Raw genomic sequence first — 23,317 nt, 5'->3', positions numbered from 1 at the left:
GCAGCCCAAAATGATTCGGATCATGCAGATTTGGGTTCACACGGTTTCGAAGAGAGCGGGAGTGGAAAGTAATTGAACATGGTCCACTAACCGGGAGCAGATCACCTGCCCCCCGGGGTGCAGGATTTTCCTGCCCCCTCAGTCACTGTGGGGTGGGGTCGGGTTTAGGGTGGGTGGGGCCGGGTTTAGGGTTTGAGGTGGGTGGGGTCCACTAACAGTGACTCTGGGGGCAGGAAATTCCTACCCCCTGGGGGCAGGAATTTCGATCCCCCACTTACCAATAACCAGCCTCTATGGGCCACGGATAGGTACGAGACGCTTAGATGATAATTAATATTTAGAAAAAATATTTTAATCAAGTATATATATATATATTTCTTACGTAATTTTAATTTCATCACATAAACATTTATACAATGTTTATTTTATCTCGGTGAGCTTATGTTGAAAAATTAGGAATTCAAAAGAGAAAAATAGGACATTTTATGTTGTTTTAATTTTTTATTCATAAACAAGAAATGATTTTCTTCCGATGAATGTGCACTAAAATAATAAGAAATATATATATATATATATATATATATATATATAGAGGTAGGCTAATATACAATCGATTGTTCTTGAGGTCCCGTACAACCAAGTCATTTTCCGATTTTTAAAGTCCAAATGATCGATCCAAACCGTTCATCTTGTTTTCCATATTAATATGTGCTTGGAGACCAAATTTTACATTTTTTCTGAATTTTTTTACTATTTATTAAGCTACTTTGAAAACCGCTGATTCAACAGTGGCTTAGCAAAACAGTAAAACCAGAAGCTACCGTTGGATCAACGATTTTCAAAGTGGCTTAATAAATAGTAAAAAAAAATCAGAAAAATGTAAAATTAGGTCTAGAAGCACATATTAATATGGAAAAAAAGATGAACGGTTTGGATTGATCATTTGGACTTTAAAAATCGGAAAGTGACTTGGTTGTACAGGACCTCAGGAACAATCGATTGTATATTAGTCTACCTCTCTCTCTCTCTATATATATAAAACTAGGGTGTGATGTGCTCACCAAGAGGAGTTGGTGAGCACACCTGCAAATGATTATCGGATTGACTCCGAACTACGAATCTAAACCGTTAAAATCCAAGTACTTCATGAGTGATGCATGTACATGCAAAATTTTTAAAGTTTAGAATTCATTTAGCATATGGTTAAGCGGTCAAAACAATGAATATTTTATAAATTTTTTTTTTAAATGTTTTATGTATTAATTTTTCATCATTGTTTTGACTGCTTGATCATGTACTTAATGAATTCGAAACATTAAAATATTTTATGTATATGCATCACTCACGAAGTACTTGAATTTCAACGGTTTAAATTTGTAGTTCGGAATCAATCCGATAGCCATTTGGAGATGTACTCACCAATCTTTCTTGGTGAGCACATTACACCCTAGTTTTGCTCTCTCTCTCTCTCTCTCTATATATATATATATATATATATATCAAGCAAAGTGTTTTTTGATTCAGTCCAGGCGGAGACAACATAATTTATACAGCTAGGTCCCTCAGAGATCTCAAGCGTACCTTTTTAGGTTGAATTGTATTTAATGCAACGCATGATAAGTTGTAATATCCTAGCCTGCAAATGAACACTGCCAAATTTAAAAGAATAAAACAGAAGGCTGAAATTTTTTATGTTTAGAAAGATATAAATATTTTACATAGAACAGGGAAGATCACCAAATATTTTGACGGCATGGAAGGAACCACACGTCCACACGAAATGATTTGATGCTGTTCCTTTGCGAATTCACAAAATAATCACATATTTAATGCGGTTCCTTAGCGTGCTACAACATCAGTAGTTCGGTAGTAACATAAAATCAAATTTAGAAACAACATATTCGATGCAGTGTCCTTATACTGCCTTATGCGTAGCGTGACCCTCGATCTCTTCCCTCTTCTGTGGTGTTTTGCAAAGAAAAAAAATAATTCTTCTCTTGTTGTCTACTTTCATATTTGATTTACAAATTGATTATTATAATTGACAGAAGAACTAAAAAAACTTCAGATCTACAACATTGACAAAATAAATTACCAGTAAATTACCTTCAGTATTTTGATTATTTTTTCAGCTTTACACTGATAATACATATCATGATTCAAAATCACCTTACTTTGAAAAAAAAAAAAAAAACTTGCTAGCATCACATCACAGTTACACTAACTAGATTAAGATTTGATGCCATCTCAAACATTTAACCAAACACGGGATGTAGCGCCACAGTGGGTACCTCGGATGCATCTATTTGGAGGTGCACCCAGTACCCGGAGTACCTGGAGTTCCCGGAGTACCCGGAGTACCCCTACCCGGAATAGTTGGAGCAGTTGGAAGTGTCGGAGCAGTTGGAGCAGTCTGAGTACCCCCAGGGCACGGAGCACCCGGAGTTCCTGGAGCACCCGGAGCACCCGGACCAGTTGTAGTACCCGGTGCTCCCGGAGTTCCTGGAGTACCTAGACCAGTTGAAGTACCCGGAGTTCTCGGAGTTGCCGGAGTTGCTGGAGTACCCGGAGTTCTCGGAGTTGCCGGAGTTGCTGGAGTTCTCGGAGTTCCCGGAGTTGCTGGAGTTCTAGGAGTTCTAGGAGTTCCCGGAATACCTATAATTATATGAATTTTTGAGTCTGCAGTATCTGCACCAGTGGAGACTCCTTTCACATTCACATGTTTGTCATTACTTGTAGAGAGATCTCTTGCGGTTGCGGTGCAAACGAGAGCACCAAAGAGAACAACCAAGAACAACTTGGAAATAGACATGTAGACTATTGTATGTAGTAGAATATATGTGTGTCTTGGTATTTTAGTGTTATGCACTTGTTGTGCTTTGTTAGGAGAGTCTGAGGGGGTTTATATAGGACTTTTTGAAAATTGAAAGGGTGAAAAAATTGGGGTAATTAATGTTCTGTCAGTGTGGTATGAGAGATTAAAGATGATAATTACGATTGTAAATAAAATATACTTGAATTAATTTTGTGTGGGACCCCCAGAATTAATTGTTGGGTCATTTTTTTAATAAGACCGTTTGGATGAAAGTGAAAGAGAAAGTAAATTTTGAACAACAGAAGCTAGTTAGTAGGAGTAAACAGGGAGGTTTAGGGGTCCTTGATTTAGGATTGATGAATAGGCCGGGCTTTGTTAGCTAAATGGCTAATGAGATTTGCTGATAATACTATTACATGTACTTAGAAAATGATTATTATTGCTAAGTTTTCCATTTCAGGTGATTATGGTAATCTTTTCTCTTGGTAGAAAAATATTTTAAAGAATTGATTTTAAATTGAGATCAGGCTTTCTTGGCAAGTTGGTAATAGCCAGTCAGTTTTTTTTTTTTTTGGCTAGAAAGATGGGCTAATCAATGTTCACTAAGTACCATGTGTTCTAATTTGTTCATCATTACTTACAATCAACATATCTTGGTTACACAAGTGTTTGCCAATCATGGTTTGAATTTAGAATTTGCTAGACAGTTGACAGGTGTGTCTCTTCAAGAATGGCGAGAATTAATTACTAAATTTCAAATTTTCCAACTTTGTGATAATGTTGATAGTATAATATGGAGATGGTCTTCTAAGGGTGCATCTCAGTACATTCTTTATACTCTTGGTTGGTCTACGGGGGTATTCCTAATTTTGAGTTTAAGTCAAATTGGAATGCTAAAATGCCTTTCAAATTTTTTTTTTCTTGGTTAGTTAAAAACAATAGGGTGTTAACTAAAGATAACCTTATGAAGAGAGCGTGACAGGGTGATACAGGTTGTGAATCTGAGACAGTAGACCATTTATTTGTTCAGTGTAAAGTTGTGCATGAAATTAGGCAATGGATTGCTGATTATAATATGTTTCCTTTTGATTGTGTTTCATTCATGATTTGTGGGACTTAGATAGAGTTATCCCTATGAAAGATCCTAATATAGTTAAAATTATACGAGGTGTTGTTCTTTGGAGTGTTTGGCTGGAACGAAACATGTTAATATTCAACGGGGTTTTTTCAGATCTATTCAGAGTCTAGGAGTATAAATCGTAGCTATAGCTCAATTTTCGTGTCAACACCAGAGGTATGATGCAAATTCTAACTTGCAATTTATGCTTCATTTGATACAAAGGTCCTATCAGGAGGAGGTTCTCCTATGCCTTTAACGGTGGATGGTCTGGCTACAATCCCTATGCTTGGGACGACCTTTCAGATGAACAGGTTTCAAAAGTTTATATTTTGAGAAGTTTCAAGGATCTTGGTGCTTACCCTGATATACCATTGTGGAAATGGGACTCAACCCACAAATTTTTTACTAGCTCCCTTTACTGTTTCCTCTCTTTTCGAGGGGTTTTAGTGCAAGTTTCCATGTTATGGTGGCATACCCCAATTCTCCATAAAATACAAGTATTCATGTGGTTGATTTTTCATAACAAGATTCTTACTAAAGAGGTATTAAAAAAAAAACAATGGCAGGGGGATACTCACTGTCACTTTTGTTTAGGCAGTGGTGCCGAGGAAACATCCGTACACATTTTTCTTAAATGTCCTTATGTTTCTCAAATATGGTTTTGGATGGGTAATTTTCAAAGTTATTATATTGATTGGCAATCACTAGAGGATATACAACTATTTGTTTTGACTATGCCCCCTTGTCAGAGACAATCAATTCTCATGGTGATTAGTGCTATTTTTTGGAGCATTTGGCAAACTCGAAACTCGATATGTTTTGATAATAAACACATCCCTACAATTCGACAAATGGTCTTACTAACTTGCTCTTTTTTGAACTATTGGACAGGAGCTAAGAGAGGTAAAGCATTGCAGTACACTCACTTCTGGACTCCTGCTGACATGGACATGGTGCCTCTACAGACCATGTCTCCTTTGCATGTTGCTGCCCTTGAGATGGCTAGTGGTACCAGGGATCCATTGGTACCGCTGTTGCTTGCCAATTAGCAATATGGATGCTCGGTCCCATTGTTTTTTTCCTACTTACTGCTTGCTTTTGTTTGTCTGTAATAAGCATGGAGTGTGCTCTCCTGCAAAGTTTATTATCTCTGGTACAAATTGTTAGTACTTTGCTCACTTCTTTTGATGTTCTGTCACATGGCTGTAGTGCCTTGTTGCTTTTCTGTGTAAGACATTTTATATAATGGAAGGGCTTTTTAGCCTATTTTTCAAAAAAGGATCATGGTGCTTATTCTGTTTTTGTTGTAGGTGATATTTTGGTCTTTTTGTTGTTGATCTGTTAGCATGTTTTGTAGTTCGTAGATATTTTGCTAAATTACCATGCTTATCTTCTATTTTTTTTTATATTTGTACCAGGATGTTGATACCGGTTTTCGATAAATATTGTATGACTGATTTTCATTAATATGAAAATCGGTGGGTTTTACCTACTGTTATAAAAAAAAGAAAATAAAAAAAAACGCTGAAAATTTTATTTTTGATAATTAATAACATAAATAAAATATATCATACACTTAAAATCTCATCAATTGAAGAAACATAAATCTTAATCTGCTGATTTATTTTGCAACACAGTTCAATGTCATTTGGCTAAAAAGTATGGATTATTTTGACATATATGTTTCAAAGTTCAATATATTCTGAAAACAGCAATGCCACATTTATTCCCTGAAAGTTTAATGTCATTTGCCAAAACATGTATGGTTTCTTTGATGGTTTTGAAAGAACCATCTGTGTTGTATGTTTTTTTCTCACGGCTTCCTCACTGTTCATATTAATTCACCAATAATTTTGCTATTTCATCACTTAGCTAGGTCACCATTTCATTCTGCCTTAATAAATCACACATGCTTGATGTTTGTCGTACCACACTTTATTGGGGTCAGTCTATATCACGGACCAAAACTTCATTGTTGTCAGTCTAAAAAAATTCACGTGATTCTTTAACTCTAGCTATGAGGTATATATGGTACCTCACCATATTCGAACTCCTAACTCAATTGCCCAAAAATCACACAAATACCCCTATCCTATTGGATAAAATTGTTCTTTGACAAAACCAAATATTTTCTCAATGAAGTAATGTTAGCATGCATCCATGCCAGCATATATAAATGGTATATATGTCCCTGCTTGTTTAGGTACGTAGTTTACAATATTTACCGACACCAGTTTTATATGTAGTTATATTAATTTAGAGGAAAAAAAGATAGGATATGTTTGGCAATATATTTTGTATACATATGCGGATATTTTGGTCCTAGATGGTGACAAAAATATTTTGCATATATATGAGGATATTTTGATAAATTTCAGGATATTATTTTGTATTTTTTTCTTCTTGACAAGACATGTTTGTATATATATGCATGTGGATATTTTGACAAGAGATGGATATTTTGTATATATATGTGGATATGTGGATACCATATCCTGGCTATGAACTATAATTAGTATATATCTTTATAGAACTAGACGAAATTAAAAAGCATTTTGACTTCACAAGTTGTTGGGTGCATGGTAATTGTCACAAAAGACCAAAAATTCTGAAAGAGAGGTTCCACTGACCTGCTTCCTCCTTTCTTTGACTTATTGCGCCTACTTAATTTTCACTCTTCTTCCTCCTTTCTTTGACTTATTGTTGCCGACTTGCTGTGGTGATTTTTATATTTAAAAACACATCCTCATTATTAGCCGAAGTTTTCTTGGTAAGGCATGCCTGCATTAAATAAATATCAAAGATGGTACAATCGGAATAGTTTGATAAATAATTAATTTTATTAACGATTTCATACCTGCAGCTAGCGTTGCCGCATAGAATAGTCAGATCTAACAGCAAGAGGCTCTTAAATTGTATGACTGTGTGCAATAGCATAACACTTGTCAAGTTATTGACGATGTAGGATTATCTTTATATTCGACTCGTGAAGTTCTTATAAACGTTTTACTATTTACGCCTTGTATATTATATACCCATCATAACCTTTTCAGTTAAATATTTTCTCACTTATTTTATTAAAGTTCTCAATTCTTAACTTAATCATGCACATTTGGATCCACACGGTTTCGGAGAGAATGGGCACGAGACGCTTAGATGATAATATTTAGAAAGTAATTGAACGTGGTCCACTAACCAATAACCAGCCTCTATGGGCCCACTGATAGGTACGAGACGCTTAGATGATAATATTTAGAAAAAAAATATTTTAATCAAGTATATATATATATATATTTCTTACGTAATTGTAATTTCATCACATAAACATTTATACAATGTTCATTTTAATTATCTCGGTGAGCTTATGTTGGAATTCAAAAGAGAAAAATAGGACATTTTATGTTGTTTTAATTTTTTATTCATAAACAAGAAATGATTTTCTTCCGATGAATGTGCACTAAAATAATAAAAAATATATATATCGAGATCATGTTGAGTGATTCGGATTAACGTTTTGAACTTTGAAAATGAAGATATTACGTGAAGTAGAAACGCGTTTTACTTCGCAACTCACCGTAACCCATCTCTCTCTCTCTCTATATATATATATATATATATATATATAAATTAGTTAAATTTTGGTCTTCCCCAAAGAAAGTAACCTTCCCAATTACCCACCTTCATTATTTGTAATACGTAATCATATGATCACTGCATTATATTTGATTGGTCCGAAAGTGTTGTTTGATTCAGTCCAGGCAGAGACAGCATATATAATTTATACAGCTGGGTCCCTCAGAGATCTCAAGCGTACCTTTTTACGTTGAATTGTATTTAATGCAATGCATGATAATTTGTAGGATCCTAGCCTGCAAATGAACACTGCCAAATTTAAAAGAATCAAACAGAAGGCAGAAATTTTTTATGTTTAGAAAGAAATCAATATTTTACATAGAACAGGAAAGATCACCAAATATTTTGAAGGCATGGAAGAAACCACACCAAATGATTTGATTCTGTTACTTTGTGAATTCACTAAATAATCACACATTTGATACGGTTCCTTAGCGTGCTACAATGTCACTTGTTAGGTAGTAACATAAAATCCAATTTGGAAACTACATATTTGATGCAGTTTCCTTATACTGCCTTATGCGTAGAGTGACCCTCGATCTCTTCCCTCTTCTGTGGTTTTTGCAAAGAAAAAAAAAAAACCCTTCTCTTGTTGTCTACTTTCACATTTTAGTACAAATTGATTATTGGAATTGAGAGAAGAACTAAAAAAACTTCAGATGTACAACATTGACAAGGTAAATAATTACCTTTAGTATTTTTATATTTTTCCAAAATAATGACTATAAAATAGAATTTTTAGAAAGTTAAAAAATAAAGTGTTTTATTAATTTATTGTATGGAATTATTATTGTAACTTTAAAAATGGAGGATATATAGGATATAAAATTAAACTATTTTACTAATTTTATTATAATTTTACTCAATTTTCCAATTCTCAAAGTTCCAATACAATTATCAAAATTGCAATTACATTTCCCTTATTCAAGTTCATAACAATGGCTTGGTATTTTTATACCATAAACAAATTTTAGATGCCAATTGCTCAATGTAACACTTACAAAAAAAGAAAGAACAAAGAAGAAAATTAAGTAATTAAATAATCTTGAGCTTTGAGGTGAGTGGGCCATGACATGAAACTTGAGGTTTTTAAATAATCTTATACATAAACACTATAGAAATATCTCTTGAATCGCTCGGTGATCATGCATGCTCTTCCTCCATCTATTGATCAATTGTGTTTTATCAATTAATGTGCTTCACTACTATAGTGATTAGAACTTATTATTATTCAAAGAGTTCTTATTTACTGGTCGTGTGTGCAATATTTATACAAGGAGCTGGAATTATTCATGCAAGTCTGAGGGGCCGGGTACGTACATTTATATAATTTATATAGGACTTTTTAGCTTCAAATATATTTTCTTCTGGTTCTCTACCAGTACTAGTTACATATAGTTTATCAAGCTTTATCAGTTTTATTAAAGAAGTCATAAATATCAATTTCATTTGTTTTTTCAGTGTTTAGACAATTGCATGGTTCTCCCATATAACATATATAATTGCAGCTGATTCATAGCCTCAGCAGAAACAACTCTATAAACATATATAATTAGCGAGACTATCAATTCTTCATAATTACTTCCTCAGGTTCGGTACCTTATTTCATATTCATAGACATGATTCAGCCTTACACTGATAATACAAATCATGATTCAGAATCACCTTACTTCGACCAAAAAAAAAAAATAGCTAGCATCACATCACAGTTGCACTAACTAGCTAATTAATTATACCGAACCATTAAGATTTGATGCCATCTCAAACATTTAGCCAAACACAGGAGGTAGCGCCACAGTGGGTACCTCGGATGCATCTATTTGGCGGTGCACCCGGTACCCGGAGTACCTGGAGTTCCCGGAGTACCCGGAGTACCCCTACCCGGAATAGTTGGAGCAGTTGGAAGTGTCGGAGCAGTCGGAGCAGTCCGAGTGCCCCCAGGACAAGGAGCACCCGGAGTTCCTGGAGCACCTGGAGCACCAGGACCAGTCGTTGTACCTGGAGCTCCAGGTAATCCCGGACTACCTGGATTACCAGTCCTAGTACCCGGAGTTCCCGGAGTTACCGGAGTTCCTGGAGTTCCTGGAATTCCCGGAATAATACCTATACCTATTCCCGGAATACTTAGACCTAGAATTTTAGAGTCTGCAGCATCTGCACCAGTGGAGACTCCTTTCACATTCACATGCTTGTCGTTAGTTGTAGAGAGATCTCTTGCGGTTGTGGTGCAAACGAGAGCGCCAAGGAGAACAAACAAGAACAACTTGGAAATTGACATGCTAGACTATATATTGTTAGGAGAGTCTGAGGGGGTTTATATAGGACTATTTTGCAAATTGAAAGGGTAAAAATTTGGGGTAATTAATGTCCTGTCAGTGTAGTATAAGAGATTAAAGATGATAATTAATTGAACTAATTTTGTCCTGTCAGGGTAGTAAATAATATATAATTAATTGAACTAATTTTGTATGGTACCCCTAGAATTAATTGTTGGGTCAATTTTTTTTATACTTTAAAGACCGTTTGGATAAAAGTGTGAGAGAGTAACTTTTGGTCGAAATTGACCCGAATAAATTTTATTTTTGATAATTAATAACATAAATAAAATATATCATACACTTAAAAGCTCACCAATAGAAGAAACATAAATCAGAATGTTGTGATATATTTTGCAACAAAGTTCAATGTTATTTGCCAAAACATATATGGTTTCTTTGATGGGTTTGAAAGAAGCATCTATGTGTTGTATGTTTTTTCTTCACGGCTTCCTCACGGGCTGAACTAGAAAATTTGAATAGGGGCTCATCTATAAAATGCATAATATGTGAACAAGCCTTATTCTATTAATTAAAATCATGGCATGGACCTAGCCAAATGGAATTTATTCAATTGTTAATTTATTACGTTGTTGAAACATTTTCATATTATAAGTTACAATTATATTAACAATTTTAAGCTCTATTATAAGTTTGGTACCTGCATTATTGAAGATTGATGGTTGAATTTATTAGCTGCATTATTTGAGATTTGAACCTAAATATTTCGCAAATCAATTTCGAACAAATTATACCCAATTTGAGTTCGAGTTTGAATAAGATTCGAACCGAACTGGTTTGATTTGTTTAAGAATAAACTAATTTTGAGTCAAATTAATTGTGAACTTTTTTCGAATCAAATTCTAATCGAATCATGAACTACAAACTTTTTGTTCAGCCCTTGAATAAGGTAACAAAATTGTCGTTAGTGGGAATTGAACTCATGATCATACAAACACCAAATAACTATAACTCTTACCACTAGCCTACAAGCACACATTTGTCATTTCATGAGGGGATAGGCCATATAAAAGGTTAAAAAAACAAAAATTAAATTAAATTTTAATGTTCGTAAATAAAATAATCATTGGGGTGATTTAGCATCCCAAACATACATGTAGGTCCGCCCATGGGCTTTCTTATTATTCATATTAATTCACCAATCATTGAGGTACCATACTTTATTTGTGTCAGTTCAAAATTCACCGACCAAAACTTTATTGGGGTCAGTCTAAAATTCACGGGATTCTTTAAAAAATCGTGCAAGATTAAAATAAACGAGTGATTCTTTAACTCTAGCTATGAGGTATACCTGGAGTTCGAACTCCTAGCTCAATTGCCCAGAAATCACCCAAATACCTCTGTCCTATTGGATAAAATTGTTCTTTGACAAAGCCAAATATTGAGAGAGGCTATGGTACTTTGCAATTCGTGGATTGTTCCGTAAATTGAATTTATATCACTATTTTTAAAGTTTAAATAATCGATTCGAACAGCTCAACATTATTATCATATGAAAATATACTTGGAGGCCAAATTTTATATTTTTTGAAATAATTTTCCTATTTTTTTAGACAATTGGAAAATCACTTGATCTAAAAATTCTGGACTATCCGAAAATAGTGGTTTTCTACCTAAGAAAAAAAAACAGTAAAAAAGTTCCCAAAAATATAAAATTTGGTTTCCAAGTATATTTTCATATGATAATGAGTGGTTCAAATCGACTATTTGGACTTTAAAGACAGAAATATCAATCCAATGCGTAGAATGATCTGCTCATTGCAAATCACCATAGCCTCACTCCCAAATATTTTCTCAATAAAGTAATTTTAGCATGCATCTAGCATATTTAAATGGTATATATATCCCCGTTTGTTTAGGTACTTAGTTTAAAATATTTTCTGCCACCAGTTTTATATGTAGTTATATTAAATTCGAGGAAAAAAAGATATGATATGTTTAGAAATGTAAAATCGGTAAGAAATTATTGTCCGCTTTGAACCACTAATTAACAATTTTTTTGCAGGCTTTTCTACTATAGTGTTACCGTACTTTTTTTTTTTTAAAACTTTACTCTAATATATAATTAGTTCTCTTACTATTTTATATTAGAGAAGGGTTAAAATGCACCATTGGTTTTGTGTCCCAACCATACTCCACGTCTCTATCACCGTTTACAAAGTTCAAACAGTCGATCCGAACCGTTCATCTTGTTCTGCATATTAAAATGTGCTTAGAGACCAAATTTTATATTTTTTAGATTTTTTTTAGATAGGTACAAAATCACTGCATCTGGACCATTCAAAATATGAAATTTGGTCTCTAAGCACATTTTAATATGTAGAACAAGATGAACGGTTCAGATCAACTGTTTGAACTTTGTAAATGGTGATAGAGACGTGGAGTATGATTGGGGCACAAAACCAATGGTGCATTTTAATCCTACTCTTTATATTATATTTGTTGATAGATAATCATCCATTTATTTTAGAAGAAAAATAACTTAAAATATTAAAGAGCAGTACTCATGCAAACTTGCTTACATCTTGAAAAAAAAAAGAACTCTAAATTTGTTTGGTTTATTTGGGAGGCGAAAATTATTTTGATAAATTTCAGAATATTATTTTGTATATTATTTTTTTCTTGTCAAGACATATTTTGTATATATTTATGTGGATATTTTGGTCCGACATGGTGACAACATGTTTTGTGGATATTTCAATAAATTTCAGGATATTATTTTGTATTTTTTCTTCTTGACAAGACATGTTTTGTATATATATATGTGTGTCGATATTTTGACAAGATATGGATATTTTGTATATATATATGTGGATATGTGGATATATATGTGGATACGTGTAAGTATATATCTTTATAGAATTAGACGAAATTAAAAAGCATTTTGACTTCACAACTTGGTGCGTAGTATTAGCCACAAAAGGCCAAAAACTAGAGGTTCCACTGCAGTCTGATCTGCTTCCTCCTTTCTTTGACCTCTTGTGCCTCCTTTACGCTCTTCTTCCTCTCAATTTCAAATATTCATGCGTTGCTCCGGTGATTTTTGTATTTGAAAACACATCCTCATTATTAGCGTAATTTTTTTATTTACGATCTTTACAAATAAAACCATGATTTTTGTAATTAAAAACACATCCTCATTATTAGCCTAATTTTTTTATTTGCGATCTTTACAAATAAAACCATTTAACTATTTTTGATTAAATTCTATTTTATCATGTCTGTAGTTTTAAACTGCGGTACCAGCAGAGTAGTACCATAGTTTAAAACGGTGGACCCATAAAAGTATATACATGCATTGAAATCCAACAAATTAAATCTTTGTGCTACTGCAAAATTCATTAACTTTGATTTTTGGTATAAAAGATTTGGGCATCCATGCTTAATAAAATAGGAGCATGACTCCTATTCTTACTCAAAAAAAAAAAAAAGATTTGTGCATCCTTCCGACAAGAACTTAAATAGTATCCTAGATTTTAAAACTTTAAATTGTACTAATTGTGAAATTTGCAAGTTAGCACATCAAACAAAGCTTCTTTTTTCTTTCTACTAGCAAAAGTGAAGTTGTTTTTTATTTAGTACATTCTGATACATGGGGACTGGCCCCAATTGATTCATATAATGGATTCAAATATTTTGTTTTATTTATTGATGATTTTTCAAAAACAACTCGATTACATTTACTTAAATCTAAAGAAATAGTGTTGGATTGTATTTATGAATTTCTCAGGTTTGGTACTTCTTATTCATATAGACAAGATTCAATACAACCATGATTTCAACCTTACACTGACAATACAGATCATGATTGGGAATCACCTTATTTCAACAAACAAAAAAACACTAGCTAGCATCATCACATCACAGTTGCAGTAACTAGCTAATTAATTATACTGAACCATTAAGATTTGATGCCGTCTCAAACATTTAGCCCAACACGCGAGGTAGCGCCACATCGGGTACTCCGGAAGCATTGTCTTACCCTTATCTATCAAGGGAATGGGTCGAGTACCCGGAGTAGTCGGAGTACCCGGAGTTCCCGGAGTACCCTGAGGTCCAACACTTGCGTCAATTTTTGAGTCTTCAGCATCTTCACCAATGGAGACTCCTTTAACATTCACATGCTTGTCTTTAGTTGTTGAGAGATCTCTTGCGGTTGCGGTGCAACCCAGAGTGCCAAGGAGAAGAACCAAGAATAGCTTGGAAATTGACATGCTAGACTATATTATGTAGTAGAATATATGTGTGTCTTGGTCTTTTTGTGTTATTCACTTGTTGTGCTTTGTGAGGAGAGTGTGAGGGGGTTTATATAGGACATTTTGCAAATTGCAAGGGTGAATTAAAGTGGTGGTACGGGTGAATTTTACTTTTTGCAAATAATAAAATTGAATTAGTTAGTGGTACCATGGCTCCAGAAATCGGAATCGGAATCGGAATTGGACTTTTGACTGCTGAGTCAGAACCGGATGAATCGGCCGGAATTGGAAGAATCGGATCGGTAACTCGGGTATTTTTGGCAGAAGTCTTGTTTTGTAGCCAAAAAGTAGGAAAAAATTGATAAAAATAATTTAAAAAATATATATATTAATTAAGACAATATTACACTCACATAATTCACTAATTATATAATGTATTACAAACATTACAAATAAAACACACTTTTATTGCCAGAAGCTATGCTGAACTGGCTGGATCATAATAAAATCTGTAGAGTCACATGATTTATTTAAATTATTTTACATGAATAAAATGAAAATCTGCACTGTACAAGAAAAAACAAAAGCATGTGCCAATGAGTAAAATAATTTGCAAAAACAAAATCTGCAGTTCTGCACTGTAAATTTAAAAAAGAAGAGAGGGGCCGACTGCATTTCTAATTCCTAGTAAAATACTAAAATCAAAGAAAGAGTAATATAGTAAAACGAGAGGGGCTGGCTGTAAATTTTCATTTTATTCCCATCTCATTTCTTTCTACTCCCAAGTCCCGACTCTTCTTCTTTCTAGCTTTGCCATTGGAGATTTCCGACTTCTGAAGTTCTGAGCTCCACCTTTTCCTGCGCCAATGGAGAGTTCTGAAAATCGACCAATCTCTTCTCCTTAGCCGATCTCTTCTCTTCTCCTCAGCCAGTTGAATTTCTGCGCCGATTAAGACTCTCCCTAGAAACTCGAATGACACCTCCTATGACAGAGCACAACACAGTCCAGGTTAGTGAGAGTCAGAACTTTTTTCTTGGAATCGGCTCAACTCGGACAAAACTCGGTGTAACTCGGTTGACTCGGCCGGCAAATCGGAAAACTCGGCCGAGTCAAACACTGTTCATCCGAGTTTTGCTGAGAAACTCGCACAGGCGTGAGACTCGGGTAAAAATCGGCCCGGTCCCGTCCGATTCCGAGTTGACTCGGAATCGGCCGATTTCTGGAACCATGAGTGGTACCCCTAGAACTAATTTGCTGGATCATTTTTAAAAAAATTTAAGAACTCTGTTGGATTAGTTAGTGAGAGGAAGTAAATGTTGTACTACAGAACGCAAGTTAATATGCTATTTTAATTTGTAGAATTTAACCTGATGAGCAATTTTTTTTGATAATTGATGACTTAAAATAATATATCATACACTTACAACACATACTGCATGTTAGCTGATGGAATTCGAATCATCCTAGATACCTGACTCGTGCAAATTACAAACGGACGGCCCAAATTAGTTCTTTTAAGTTGGCACGAATCTCAAATTAGACCCCTTATAGTTTCTATAGGCACCGAATTGACTTTGGTCCGGCTAGGATTAATCTGGGCCATCCATTTGTAATTTGCTTGAGTCCTGTATTTTGCAGGATACGGATTCTTAGCTGATGAAGCGAGCTCCCAGGGGGATTTAGAGAATTGGATGGTCAGACATATTACACTTAATAAGTACTGTCTTATTTACACATATATAAGATAGAATAGTTTCGAGATGGGAGCACTTAATCAGTGTCAGTGTATACATATACTTTCTAAAATCAGAGTTTTCATGTGGTTGATAATGAGATACAAGATACTGACCAAAGACAATTTGATATTTAAAAGTTTGAGGGTGAAAGTTTGAGATGTGACAGTTGGACTCGTTGTGGTCACAAAAATGTAATGAGTATTTTGTAAACAATAACCAAAATCTGAAATTTGCAACAATAAACATTGAAAAATACAAATTTGAGTCCACTATAAATTTGATATTGCAAGGACTAACATGCAAAAAACTAAGATAACAATTCAACTATTCAATCATTCCAATTTTCCAGAATAGATCAATTTATGAAGAAAGAAAATACTGTCATATGTGGAGTGGCTGAACATGATCAAACTCTAAATCATATGTAGCCATGACTTGTTAATATTACAGAAGAGCGGTCAATAATTGAATGACATATATGTCAATATTTTGTCCGAGATCGATGGTGACAACTGACAAGACATGCTTTGTCAATTAATATAGATACTTTAAGGGTAGTCGGCACGAGTCCGGATCCTACTAACTCAAATATGAGTTTGGATTCGAACGGTCCAGATTCAGTCCAGGCAGAGACAACATAATTTATTAATTAATAAAGTTGAGTCCCCTCACAGATCCCTAACGTGCCTTTCATACCGTGATTAACATTCACGAATCCCGTTCTTTCAACTTACAGAGAATGTATTTCCACGGCAATGCATTTAATTTTTGTTTTATGTTATTTGACAATGAAATATTTTCATTTTTCATCGATCTTAAGGTTAGATATGGACATAGACGGATTTATATTTATGTATAATGAATGAGGATCAATTCATGGTTCCATTTATTTCAAAAAATTAATTATACCTGTGTATAATTTTCTACATAATTTATAGAAAAATACTATGGATATTGTCTCACCTCATGACAATTCGTTAGATATTTATATGTAAAATATGAGTGTACCACACATATCATCAATATAATATATATACTGCCACAAATTTATATATAAATCACACATAATGCATTTTGATACAAAGGAAATAAATTGAAGCGGCTATGATATAAATGTCCCATAGACATGATCATTCTATGTATTCAAACAAATAAAATTAAGAAAAGTGGTAATATAATAATTATCCTCGCTTTGTCTTCATGTTTTAGTCCTCACAGTGTCTTGCTTACCCGTTTGTAAATACACTAAGGGGTTTAATCTTTAAACCCCTAAACAATGTAACCAATTACAGTTAATTAAATAGGAGTATGATTCTTGTTCTTACTAAAAAAAACTTAGAATATGACATGCTACGCAGTGATAGCATCGTTTACACCAATGGCTACCTTGTTGGCCTATTCATGGCATTTTGTTATATTATTTTATATTTTAAATTTAGTGAAAGAGAGAAATAGAAAAAAAAAAAAGAACTCTTATGCAAAAATGTCATTCTATTATGTTGAGATACTCTTACAAATGACATACTTTCTATTTATAGATCATATAATAATTTTTTACAAATCCAAAAACATAAATATAATTAAACACAACACAAATATCAAGTGCATGAATTGGACTCCCCAACATGATCCTTGAAAACATAAACAATTAATCTATCTAGAAATTCCAAATACATTCATCTAATCATTTGACTAATTGACCAATTTATTTTTTTTTTCTTTTACCAAAAACATTAATTTCAACATACATAGCCTGTAGTATCTCGAACACTTCTAGCTAGGGATGCAAATGGGTCGGATATTACCCGTCCGAATCCGGATCCGGATCCGTATCCGAATTTTTGCGGATTCGGATAGAGATACGGATTTATTTTATGCGGATTCGGATACGGATACGGGTTGAGTTTCGGAATCGGATACGGATATGGATAATTATCCGGATCCGGATATTTTAATTTTTCGGATATCCGGATATGTTAAGATTTGAGAGAATTTTTTTGTGTCTATTTATTTTTTGTATTAGAATATCTTTAAAGAGTATCTTTTGTGTTGGTATTTTTAATTAAAGTTGTAGTTATGTTGGTAAATTTTAGTTAATCAAATATATATTTTGTAATGGTGTAACAAGTTAATTAGATATATATTTTGAATTAGAAATCCGAATTATATCCGTATCTGTATTCGTATCCGAAAATATCCGATCCGTATCTGTATCCGTTTAATATCCGATCCGTATCCGTATCCGATTACTATCCGATCCGTATCCGTATCCGATTACTATCCGATCCGTATCCGTATCCGAAAATATCCGATCCGTATTTGTATCCGATCCGTATCCGATCCGTTTGCACCCCTACTTCTAGCAGTCTGGGTGTAGCTACAGTGGAGGTGCTAGTCCAATACTTATGGCAATTTTTGAATCTGCAATATCTCAAACACTGGAGACACTTTTTACATTCTCTTCATTAGTTGTCTAGAGTTCTCTTGCGGTTGCGGCACAAATGAGTGCGCCAAGGAGAAAAACCAAGAATAACTTGGAAATAGACATGCTAGACTATTATATGTAGTAGAATAACTTGGTTTGTGTTATTCACTTCTTGTGCTTTGTCAGGAGAGTGTGAGCGGGTTTATATAGGTCTTTTTGCAAATTGCAAGGTTGAATTAATTGAGGTCATTGAATTTGTGGTACGAGAGATAAAAATTGATAATTACGATAGTAAATAATTAAATTGAATTAATTTTGAGTGGTACCCTTAGAATTTATTGTTCTGTCAATTTCTGTGGAACTTTTAATTAGCCAATTGGATAAAAGTGAGAGAGTAAATTTTGAACTCCTTTTCTAGTCAGTTATTATCTCTGCATCAACCTTTATTTAATGATGTACTATGACGGCCACTAACAATATGATTCCCTTTTTCTGGTTCTTGCACTCATTCCGTGTCAATTTTCACAGGTATAAATACTTGAAAAATAAAATATTAATACTTTGATACGTACCTTGTTATGATCATTCCCTTTTGTTTATAATTTGTATAAAATACTATGGATACGGTAAAATTAGACTTCCATGCACATCACAAAAAAATTATATAGTTGATCCTGTTCACGTTTGACCTGCATAGCTAAAAATTCTGATTTTGCCCCATAAATATGGACTAATATTTTACATGGTAATCAGGTAGCCCATTTTTTCAGCCCAGCACTTAGCCCAATCCGTATTTTGGGCCAAATGACCTTTTACAGAAACCATAACATCTCTGAACCTGAGTACGTATGTGCATAGCTGAAAATAGGGAACCTACAACTTGAACTCCAATAGTAACAAAAAGAAGAAAAATCAAATAAGTGAATAGCTCAATTTTCACATGAACTAATATCCTAATGCTCTCAAGGGCGATACTATATATTGTAATATAACATGTGTCCGTACCTGTCCAGCTCTATGGAACCTTCTGTCAAGTACAGATTAACCACAAATCCTGGCAATCTCTTAGAAAACTATAAATAAACAAAATAAAAACTTATTTGCAATTTTGCTATTGAAAACTTGAAGCTGCAAAAATGGGACTTGAAAAGGACTTAGCAAAGTACATATACTGACACCGAGATGGATATTTTCCTATGATACCTCAAGAGAATATTCTGATAAAATTTAACCCAACCAAGTAATCCTTTATTTAACAAGCTCAATTTCGTGGAGTTCCCGTCGAGATGATTTGCTTTTCTTGAATGTGTTTAATTCCTTTTTAGGAAAATAACAACAAATAATACTAATTAAAGATAGCAACTAACCATGAAAAAAACATTACAATAATTTTAGAGTATTGTACAATAACAATTTCCCGTGCATCAGCATATCACGAAACAGGCATATGATCTTAGAAGCGGCTTCTGAACATATTTCATCCGAGTCGGAACGGTATTGGCCGGTGCCGTTTTGAGTTTATATATATCGATTCACACAGTCTAGTGTTTTTTGTCTGAAAAATCGATGAAATTGGTTTGACTTAGCCGAGTCAATCAAGTTTTACTCCGAGTTAAGCCCAATCAAAACAAAAATTACCAATTTTCTTTAAAGACAATTTTATTTGTATTTCCCCTTTGAACCATAACATTCTCAAAGAACTTAACTATATTTGTCTCAAAAATTGTTATGTTAGTGGAATCATAAAACTTGTACCCAGACCTTTTTGCATATCCGACAAAATAATAGCTAACTGTCCTTTCTTTTAGCTTTTTCTCTTGTGGCTTATAAGGCCGAGCTTCAGCCGAACAACCCAAGATTCTAAAGTGCTGGAGACCGGGCTTCTGCCCAGTCCACATTTTATATGGAGTTTTGTTCGTTACCTTAGTCGGTACCCGATTTAGAATATATGTTGTTGCCTTAAGTGCTTCTCCCCAGAGGTTCAATGGAAGTTAGGTATAAGAAATCATACTCCTCACCATCTCCATTAATGTTCTATTGCACCTTTCAGCCACACCGTTCATTGCAGGCAAACCCAGTAGTGTATACTGTGGCACAATTCCATTTTTCTCTATAAATTTAGCAAAAGGCCTTGGACATTGTTCTCCTGATCCGTCAAATTGACCATAGTATTCACTACCACGATCCGATCTAATGTTTTTAATCCTTTTGTTGAGCTGTGACTCAACTTCAGCCTTGAAGGATTTAAATGTGTCCAAAACTTGAGCATTTTCTTTAATTAAAAATATATAACCATATCTAGAATAATCGTTAATGAAACTGATAAATATACATGCCAATTCCTAATAGCTATAGGGAATGGCTCAGCTCAAGGACGTCCTTCATACGATTGGTTGTATATTTGTGCATGGTTGTTTGTTTGCCCTTCGTACACTCAATGCATGAACTGAGATCTGACATGTCTAAGGGTCTCAGAATATCACTTTGAATAAGACATGTAATTCTCTGTTGAGAAATATGATCTAAACGCTTATGCCAAAGTGCAGCTGAATCCTAATTTGTTAATTTCTGTCTAACATTTCGAGTTTCATTGTTCAAGGTCTCATTATATGAAGCAACAATATCTAAAGCATAAAAATTATTCAAAACATATAGAAACCTAGAAGCAATCAAATTGGAGTTTTGATACAAACCAAACTTTCTGTCTCCAAATGAACAAGTAAAACCTAATTTGTCCAATGTAGAAATAGAAATTAAATTTCGCCTAAAAGACGGTACAACAAAATTATCAAACAAATCCAAATAAAAACCAGTTTTCAAAAGTAATCTAAGATGCCCTATAGCATCAACTTCTGCCTTATTTCCATCGCCTACATAGATGTATCTTTCACCATCACTTGGCTTTCAGTAACTTCGGCAACCCTGATAGATACATAAATGTGAGTAGTTGCACCTGAATCTATCCACCATGCGTCTATTGAAACTGAAACTACATAAATTTTTGTACAAATAAATGAAAAATTAGTACCTTTCTTGACACGTCATGCGTGATAATTGGTACAATCTTTCTTCATATGCCCTTCAAATCCACAGAATAAACAACCCTTTTTCTTTTCTTTATTCGGCTCCTTATTGGGCTTATTCTGTGAACTTGTAGTTGTAGCATCTGAATTGGCCTTATGTTTCTGTTTCTTTTTTTCCTTAGAGGTAGAAGCAATGTTTGCGCTTTCACTCTTGTCCTATTTCAACCTCTCTTCCTCTCAAACACAGTGCAAGATGAGTTCATTAGCTGTCCATGAGTCCTTGTGACAGTTGTAACTCACCTTGAACTGTCCAAATGAGGCATGAAGAGAGTTAGGGGCCAAATAAACTACCATATCATCCGATATATCTAGCTTATGCCCCTTCAGTTTTGAAGTGGTATGCATCATTTCAAGAATGTGCTCCCTGACATTGTTCTTATCATTGTATTTCATTGTGAAGAGTTTGTTTAAAAGAATGCTTATTTCAGCCTTCTCATTCCTAACAACCCTTTGCTCAAGTTCCTTAAGTTAGTCTTTAGCAAGAGTGGAATCAGAAACTGGTCTCCTAAAACTTTTAGGAATGGTCTTTTGCATGACTCGGAGACAAGTGATTTGACCTCATTCACCGTGCATGTGCAGTTTGTTCCTTTTCAGAACTAGTAGCAACAAGCACAAGTGGTTTAGCCTCCTGTAACGCTATGTCCAGGTCAAGGCACCCAAGGATAATCTCAAGATTATCTTTCCAATCATTGTAATTAAAACCTATCAGCATTGGAATGCTATTGATGCTGGCTGTAAGATCAGTAATTTTTGCTGAAAAATATTCACAAAGAATGAATAACCGAATAATAGTAATAAATAAAAAATGAAAATAAGGCATATTCCATCAACTAAGTATCTTCGAACAATAAGTACTCTTTGGAGTCAATTATTATTCTAAGATAAATAGGTGTAGTAATTGAATATAACAGTACATTTGATGTCAATTAGTCAACCTTCCTTTGGCCCAATTAACTAATTACATAAAAATCTTAATGACTATTACTTGACTTTGTCTTTCCTTTGGGCTAGTCCAATAACCAAACATCATATGTATATATTTTGTATAAATTGGCAAATGATCAACACTAGTATGAGAGATTAGTTTGGCAAGATGATACCTTTATCAATCATTTTTTAAAATATATCTTAATATGAAGCCTTCATAATGATTTAATATTATCCGAATGAAAAATTTATCAAAATTTGACTTAACCGAATTATTATTCTGTTCTGATTCGGCCAAAATACCAAAACTCATTATACCTTTGGTCTGACTGAAATTACATTTATGTTTTGGCCGAAAATTTACAAATCAATTGTGATGTTAATTGATTGCGTAGAAATTAATCGGTTCAACTAGAGTAGGCTGTGATATCAATTGTTGGAATTTATATATGCAAAATCATATCGCATACATAAACCCTAGATTTGTCATGATCCTCTACAAAACTCTAATTTGAAATTATAAATTACCTTGGTCCATAGCCATGATCTTTCAGAGAGACACTATCACCGTTGATCACTGGAATCCTTTATATTTCTAAGTAATCTCTCTCAAGTCCGATGGAGTGAGCGAGAGAGGTGGGCAGCGGCAACACTTTATTCTGCATAAGGAGAGATACCCGAATCGCAAGTTCTTTTTTGAAAATCCCTTTCTTAGTCACTCAAGATCATTCTCTTTCTTTTGAGAGAGAGAGAGAGAGAGAGATGAAGAGACGTTAAAGAGAGAGAGAAAAGAGCCAACAGACCCCTTCAGGAAAATACTCTTCTGTATAAGAATTGATTTGTTGTCTATTTTCTTATTGGATCCGTAGCGGATCGAAATTCAGAATATTGTCATATTTAATTATGTTCTCCAAGGACCAGTAGCATAATGGTATTATTACCAAAATTTATATAATTTAGACCATCACTAAATCATAAAGTTATTAGTACGCATTATACATATTAAAGACCCCACTTCTGATGACACATATTGAACCTAATAAAT

At 34.0% G+C, this 23,317-nt stretch overlaps 1 protein-coding gene across 5 annotated transcripts in view; it reads right to left on the bottom strand.

Moving 5' to 3' along the window:
* LOC144546499 (uncharacterized) overlaps positions 1-23,317 on the bottom strand; it is a 205,884-nt gene that overhangs the window by 20,610 nt on the left and 161,957 nt on the right. For 2 of the 5 annotated variants that reach the window (XM_078295051.1, XM_078295050.1), the window contains exon 2: positions 2,170-2,619. The exons of 2 other annotated variants lie outside the window; for them this stretch is intronic. In XM_078295051.1, coding sequence (XP_078151177.1) covers positions 2,303-2,619 — 317 coding nt within the window. In that variant the 3' untranslated portion in view covers positions 2,170-2,302. Of the gene's footprint in view, positions 1-2,169; positions 2,913-5,511; positions 5,527-23,317 lie in introns of those variants that run through there. One more of the 5 variants, XR_013508799.1, reaches the window with a different exon arrangement.

The sequence above is a fragment of the Carex rostrata genome, chromosome 29 (assembly GCF_964058835.1).
Source record: "Carex rostrata chromosome 29, lpCarRost1.2, whole genome shotgun sequence".
Lineage (NCBI taxonomy): Eukaryota > Viridiplantae > Streptophyta > Magnoliopsida > Poales > Cyperaceae > Carex > Carex rostrata.
Note: the sequence above shows the minus strand (reverse complement) of the source record. Positions and strands in the feature narration are given on the sequence as shown.